This window comes from Trypanosoma grayi (genome assembly GCF_000691245.1).
Source record: "Trypanosoma grayi strain ANR4 Tgr_870_V1, whole genome shotgun sequence".
Classification (NCBI taxonomy): domain Eukaryota; phylum Euglenozoa; class Kinetoplastea; order Trypanosomatida; family Trypanosomatidae; genus Trypanosoma; species Trypanosoma grayi.
In genome coordinates, this window is record NW_008826489.1 from 1 (window position 1) to 7,104 (window position 7,104).

General features: G+C 51.8%; 3 protein-coding genes across 3 annotated transcripts; all 3 read left to right on the top strand.

Moving 5' to 3' along the window:
- Positions 1-40: 40 nt before the first annotated feature.
- DQ04_08701000 (hypothetical protein) lies at positions 41-4,375 on the top strand (the record flags this gene model as incomplete). Its single annotated transcript, XM_009315660.1, has 1 exon — positions 41-4,375. The coding sequence occupies one exon, from the start codon at positions 41-43 to the stop codon at positions 4,373-4,375; it is 4,335 nt and encodes a 1,444-aa protein (XP_009313935.1).
- A 365-nt stretch (positions 4,376-4,740) lies between these two features.
- Positions 4,741-5,823, top strand: DQ04_08701010 (putative phosphatidylserine decarboxylase; the record flags this gene model as incomplete). The annotated part of the gene is made up of 1 exon (XM_009315661.1): positions 4,741-5,823. One exon carries the CDS (start codon positions 4,741-4,743, stop codon positions 5,821-5,823), a length of 1,083 nt encoding a protein of 360 aa, XP_009313936.1.
- Positions 5,824-6,080: 257 nt separating this feature from the next.
- Positions 6,081-7,104, top strand: DQ04_08701020 (hypothetical protein; the record flags this gene model as incomplete). Its single annotated transcript, XM_009315662.1, has 1 exon — positions 6,081-7,104. A coding segment is annotated over one exon (1,024 nt), but the record flags the coding sequence as incomplete, so codon positions are not given.

Here is a 7,104-nt window from a genome sequence, read left to right on the forward strand (position 1 = left end):
TTTTTTTTTTTGTGGTTGTTTCAGAAAGAAATCGGTACGGATGAAGACTCTTTCATCGTTCAGGGCGGGTGAGATTATTTGCCCTATTCCACCAGACTACTTTCTCGAGCTTGACGAGCTGATTCTTTCAAATGGATCACGCGTGAAGCATGGGGCGGAATTCAATGCCACCATCATCAGCCGCTTCATCATCGCCACGCGGGCTCTCGAAAAGGACGAAGAGGTCTCGGTGGACCTTAACACGTTGGTGTACGACGCGGAAGACCAAAAGACACTGCGCTTCCCGGGCTTCAAGAATCTCGCAGAAGCAGAAAAGCAGCGACTCTACACTTACGCGGATGAAAAAGTGCGACAAGAAGCAATTGCTGACGGGTTCATACCACACCGCAGTGAGAGCGGCATAGACGTTGTGTGCACCTCAAAGTCAACCCTCGTGACGGTGTCGTCTGGGCATCACGAGACGAACAGCATTGTGTTTACGTCAACAGGTCTATTGCTGCCGTTCGCGGTGCGCAGCACGATAGAGCTTCCTGGAGAGCAGCACCTACGCCTGAGTGGCGGTACAGAGTTCATTTGGCACGCCTGCCAGCCGAACCTCCGCCTTGAAATTGACGGCGACTCCATTCGTGGCATTGCCCTCCGCCCCATAGAAGCAGGGGAACGGCTGACGTGCAATTACCTTTACACGGAGTGGGATATTGCACAGCCATTCCGCTGCGCCTGTAACACTTACTCATGTTATGGTTTCATTCGGGGTTTCCAGTATCTTGACGCGGAACAACAGATGCATTTGTTGCCGAATGCAAGTGCTGCTATTCAGGAAAAATACAACGCACCTCCTCCCTCCATCGCCTCACTGACAGTCTTGAAGGAGACTACAGCAGTGTCAGTTACCTTTGAAGGAAAGCTGGCGGCGCAACACTACGTGGCATCTGGCACGGTGTTGTTTCGCGTGGACCGCTTTTGTGTGCGTCCTCGTGAGATTGTCATTGATAATCTGCACATCCCTCACAGTTGTGATGCGAATACGGTTCTTCTGGAGGGTCGGTTGGTGGCATCCCGCCCACTTCTCGCTGGGGACCCTCTCACGTTGAATCTATCCACATTGTTCTATGAGTTGCCTCTACCGTTTGGTTGTTGCTGTGGTGCTGTCAACTGCACCCGCAATGTTGAGGGATTTTCGGGTCTGAGTGACGAGGCAAAGAATCGCCTCATGCCTTTTACGGAACACGCTGTCCTTGTTGAAGCGGTTCGCCGCGGCTACGTTGTGCAGAGCTCCACCCCATTGGTTAAGATTTCCCATATTCCGTCAATGGGCCGTGCTACATATGCCACGGAATTCATTTCAAAGGGAACACACATCTTTCACTTGAAGGGTCTTGTCTTGTCGTTTCCAACCATATACACTGTGTTCCTGGGGGATGGCAAGCACCTTTTATTTGCGGACGGTGCACAGTGCTTAGCGCACAGCTGTGAGCCCAATACACGTCTCTCAGTAGACGCCACGAATGGGAGTGCCAGCTGTGTGGCTACACGCGACATCCAACCAGGCGACATTGTCAGCTTTAACTATCTCACCTCCGAGTGGGACATGGCCGCGCCGTTTAAGTGCTCTTGTGGAAGTGTCAAGTGCCACGGTGTGATTCGGGGATTCCGTCACTTGGATGAAAGCAGTCAGTTACGCCTTTGGGCTCACGCAACAAGAGGAGTGAAATCCCTCTTCGCCCAGCACCGCCGCAGCGCACTGCCCAACCTCGACAGCTCTCTGGTATATCTCCACGAGCATTCAGGAAAACTTCGTCTGGCAAGTGACATGTCGTCTGGTGTGATACTCTTCGACGCGACAACCTTCAGTGTTGTTGGTAACGAAATTGTGCTGGATGATGTTCGAATCAATCACTCGTGTAATCCTACTGCTGTTTGGCTCGAAGGGCATGTTGTTCTATCTCGGGCGTCTCTAAGGGGCGATGCTGTGACACTCAACATTAACCATCTGGTCTACAACCTATCTCCGTTTCTATGCACATGTGGATCGCCAAACTGCGTTGGTGAGGTAAAAGGCTTCGCTGGCCTCTCAGACGACGAAAAGGACGCGGCGATGTTGTGCGCAGACCCTCAGGTGCGGGCAGCGGCGGTCAACAACGGCTACTGTATCCAAAGCTCCTCTTCGTTGGTGGAAGTGAAAGCAAACGGACTCATGGGGCAAGCAACCTTTGCAAAAAGTAGTATTCGGAAGGGTACTCGCTTTTTTGAGGTGACTGGTCTCGTCCTTCCTTTTGCAACAGTGTATACAATCCTCCTTGACAATAATCAGCACCTTCTTTTTGCTGATGGAGCTCAGTGTCTGGCGCACAGCTGTGATCCAAACGTTCGTATTATAACAGACAGCACGGGAAAACGTTTGGACTGCATTGCACTCCGCGACATCAAAAAGGGTGAGCTTGTCTCCTTCAATTACCTCACAACAGAGTGGGATATGCAAAGCCCATTTACATGTCTCTGTGGGGCGCCGCACTGCTACGGTGAAATCCGGGGATTTAAGCACCTGGGAAATTATGCACGACAGAAGCTATGGGGCAGTGCAACACCAGCAATAAAAGCCCTTGCGACAGCGGCAAAGGGCGTAGATGCGTGGATGCAGATTGCATCAACGCGACTCTTTGTTGATGATGCTGGACTGGTTCACATGAGCGATGATATGATGGAAGGGATAAGTCTCATCAAGGTTTTATCTGCTGAAGTTTTACACGGATTTGTCGATCTTGATGGATTGCGTATTCGTCACCACTGTTCACCGACGGCGGCACTCATTGAGAACATAGTTGTGTTAATTCGCGCTGTCTCAGCTGGGGATGAGCTTACTATGGATCTCAATTGTCTTAGCTACTCTATGCCAGAAGAGTTCATGTGCAGGTGCAACCGATTCAGTCATTCACATTCTGTCCGTGGGTTCAAGTGGTTGACAGAGGAGGAGCAACATGCACGCATGGTTTTCACTGAGCCCAGCGTCCGTGTGGCGGCTATACGAGATGGGTACAACACCAAATGCAGTTGTTCATTGATTGAGGTACATAATGGTGAAACTGGCATGGAGGTGTTTGCCGCTGTGAATATATCCGCCGGCACACGTTTTATGACTATCAAGGGTACATGTCTCACGTTCCCAACAGCTGGTACAATACAACTGGAGGAAGGAAAGCACCTCATACTCTCTGGTGGTGCACAGTTCCTTACACACAGCTGCGATCCGAACATCCGCATTTGTGTAGATGCGGTGAACAACACAATCGAATTCGAAGCGCTACGCGATATTGAAAGTGGGGAACTCGTGACCTTTAACTATGTTACCACAGAGTGGGAGCTGCGTTCCTCATTCCAATGTTTGTGTCGGAGCCCTAACTGCCTACAGAAAATCCGCGGGTTCAGGTTTTTGTCGAACGCGCAGCGGTTGGCTCTCCAAGGACAGGTCACGCCTGCCATACGTCAGATGGCTGGTACGAGTGCAACTGTCCAATTGCCATCCACGCTTAAGGCCAACGCGGTGGGAATGTTGCAGGTGACGAGCACTGTGACACGTGGAACGGTGCTTTTGGAATGCCATGACATGGACATTCAGCCGACACAGGTTGCCCTGGATGGAAACACCTACATCATACGGCAGAAGGAAGACCCCACTACTGTCTTTGTGGAGGGTCGTTTCATTGCCATGCGCACTTTGGATGTGGGAGAGATACTGACAGTCGACATTAATTTGTTCGTGTACGACATGAAATCCCTATTCCCACGTGCTTTCACGAAGGAGGCGCAGGGGTTCCGTCACATGGAAGAGGTGAAAAAGCAGCGCAAGCTCTATTTATGTGAGCCACCAGTGCGCGCGCAGGCCATGCGTGATTATTGGATCGTGAAGTCTACATCACCGCTGATCGAGGTTCGCCAAAATGGTAAAATGGGGCAGACCGCATACGCTATTTCTGATATCTCGGAGGGTGAAGTGCTTTTCCACGTCACAGGCCTCGTCGTGCCATTCCCCACAATGTACACTATCTGTGTCGGGGAGGGTAAGCACCTTCTCTTTGGGGATGCTGCGGAGTGCATTGCCCATCACTGTGACCCCAACGTACAGGTTGTTGTACACGAAGATGAAGAGGCACTTGAATTTGTGACGCTCCGAAACGTCGCCGCGGGGGAAATGGTGACGTTCAACTACTGCACGACGGAGTGGACGATGAACACGCCCTTTGTGTGTCTGTGCGGGTCCCCGCACTGCACGCATACCATTCGTGGTTTTGTGCACCTGAACGAGGTTGACCAGCAGCGTATTTGGCCAATCACAAGTGATGTGGTGAGGCGGTACGCTGGCAAGGAAGGTCTCTAAACGCTCATTGGCGCTATCTTTCTTGGTTTTGTTGATGATGATTTTTATCTCTTTTTGATTGTATAATTTTTTTTTTTTTTAGTAGCGACACGAGGATGCTTCCTCTATCAATATTCATCAACGGTGATTGGTGACGGTGAGCAGGCGCTGTGCATCTGTCTAGATGCCAGTATTATGGCACTTCTCGCTCGTTCTGTTTCTTGTGCCGGATGTATGAGTCACCGGCTGATGCCTGTCACCCACAAAGTGGATCAGCGCTCCTGTTTTGTATCTGCTCTCCAAGGCAACTAAATAGATTGGAGCTCGTTCAGTGGGCCACACACACACACACTTAAATACACACGTAAACCTGGGCAGGTGAGGCCATGGCAGCACTCACAAGGAAGCTCTGTTTTTACAAGAATGATGTCACGAGGGTCTGCAGCAATCCGATGCGGCGGTGGGTATACCATTATTTGTTTGGCGGCGCCGTACTGGGCGGTGGGGCGTATGTCTGGGGGCGGTACCAGCTGGCCGCATGGGAGGCGGCGCGCCACCCAGAGAAAGGCAATTGGCTTTGCTCCACAGGCATGCTGGAACTTATGCTTCTTCTTCCCTTCAACTACTTTTCCTATGTATTTGGGCGCTTCAGTGAGAGTGCATACTTTGCTGAACCATTTCACCGGCTCATCATCAAGGCCATTGTGTGGTGGTACGGCATTGACATGTCCGAGGCGAAGCAGCAGGAGTTCGCTACACTCCAAGACTTCTTTGTGAGGGAGTGGAAGAGCGATGCGCGGAAACTTGCGGCAGCTCCTGTGCTTGCACCCTCTGATGGAATTGTGCTGTCTGCTCAAGACAACGTAGTTGAAGAGCAGATGGTTCAGGTCAAAGGAATGACGTACAGTATACGGCGGCTCCTCCACCGCGACATGGGGCCGGTGGCGGAGGGAGAGAAACGTGTGGCGATTGTTGTGCACCTCCGCGTGCGCGACTATCATCATGTGATCGCTCCGTGCTCATTCAACTGTAGCGAAGTCGCGTACATTCCTGGGTCACTGCTGCCGCACACCCCGGCGGGGTATCACTGGATTCCCTCGCTCCTCCCGTTGAACGAGCGAGTGGTCCTCTTAGGGCGAGCTGACAACAACAGGAATAATGAAACTAATAGAAGCAGCAGTAGCAGCAGCAATGGTAGCAATATCGGCCTGGCATTGGTAGGTGGTACTCTGACAGGCCGCATCGCAATTCACTTTGACGCTCGCATTCAGACAAACTTCTTAAACCCACCAGAGTATGCTGTCCACCGGCGGTATGCCAGTGATCCGCTGCTGTGTAAGGGAGTTCCACTCTCTACCTTCTACTGGGGGTCCTCGGTCGTGCTAGTCATTGACGTGCCACAGCACGCCTCCTTGTCCGTTAAGGCAGGCGATGTCGTGAAGGCCGGGGAGGCGCTGATCACATACTAACGTTCTCGGAGTGTTCTATCCTCGTCGAGGTTCGTTGCTATTTTTTTTTATCTGTCTTTCTGTGTGTGTGTGTGTGTGGAGGGAGGGAGGTATTTTCCCCGTTTCTGTTGTGTTGATTGCTGTCAAATCATGTCTCTTTTAGTTCCTTTCTTTTTTTTTGCCTTTTGCTTCCTTGCCTGCTGCTTTTTCTTATTGCCTCTGTGGGCATATGTCTCTCGCACAACAATTGCGCAGCTGCGTGTAGCTGTAGGGCCAACATGAGCTGCACCGCACTCCCGTCCGACGAGGCGGAGATGAACGTGCTGTACCACAAGATTGAGCGCCTCGACAATGACCTCAAGAAGCGGGAGATGCATCTCGCCGAGCTGATCGACGAGGTCGTGTACGCGGAGGACAATAAGGACAAGGCCGTGCGTCGCGCCGAGGCGGCCCGCTATCTTGTCAACCAGCTTGAGAACGTTGTGCAGGACCTGCTGGGGTACCTGAAGGTGCTCGAGGGAAACGTGCTTCTGCCGGCATTTCTTGATCTGGCCAGCGTTGTTCCACAGGATCCGGTCGTCAATAGGGAAGTGATCGACGAAACTCTGCAGAAGATCTCCGAAGACAGCTTAACATCACGGACTAAAAAACTCATTAGTGCGGTGAGGGAGCTCCCTTCCAAGACAAAGAACCGAGCAGCACGTGAGGCTTTTATGCGCAACGTAGCTGAAGAGTCGGTAAATGTAGAAGACACCATTGTGCTCAGTGGTCTGCTGCTGGAGAAGAAAGATGAGCTCACTGCACTTCTAGATGATTTAAGGGATCGTGTGCGGGCCATGCTGCAAGGCAACCACTCCGAATTAGTTGCAGGTGTAAGGAGCCGAAGTGTGAGTGCCGGTGGGAACATATCCCCTGACTACGATGAGCTTCGCGAACAACTGCGTCGCGTGACAAATGAGCGGGACGACCTCCAGCGTTTGGCGTCCAAGAGCGAAAACTCTGCGAGCATCATCCGTGTACTTCAAGAGGATAGGAAAGAGATGGAGGAGCAGCTGTCAAAAGCACATCAACAGCTCTTGAAGGAGGAGTTAAAGTCGAGAAGGTTGAGGGAACAGGTGGAGACGCTGGAGCAGAGCGTAGAGCAGCAGAAGCACGAAAAGGAACTGTTGCAAGGGGAGATCAAGGAACTCAAGCGTGAGCAAGTCAACTGGAGTCGCTCATGCGCTGAGGAACGACGTGTGGATGAGGAGGTGCAGCAGCTACGGGCCGAATTGGATAAACTGGTTTCTGAGCATTCCGCAG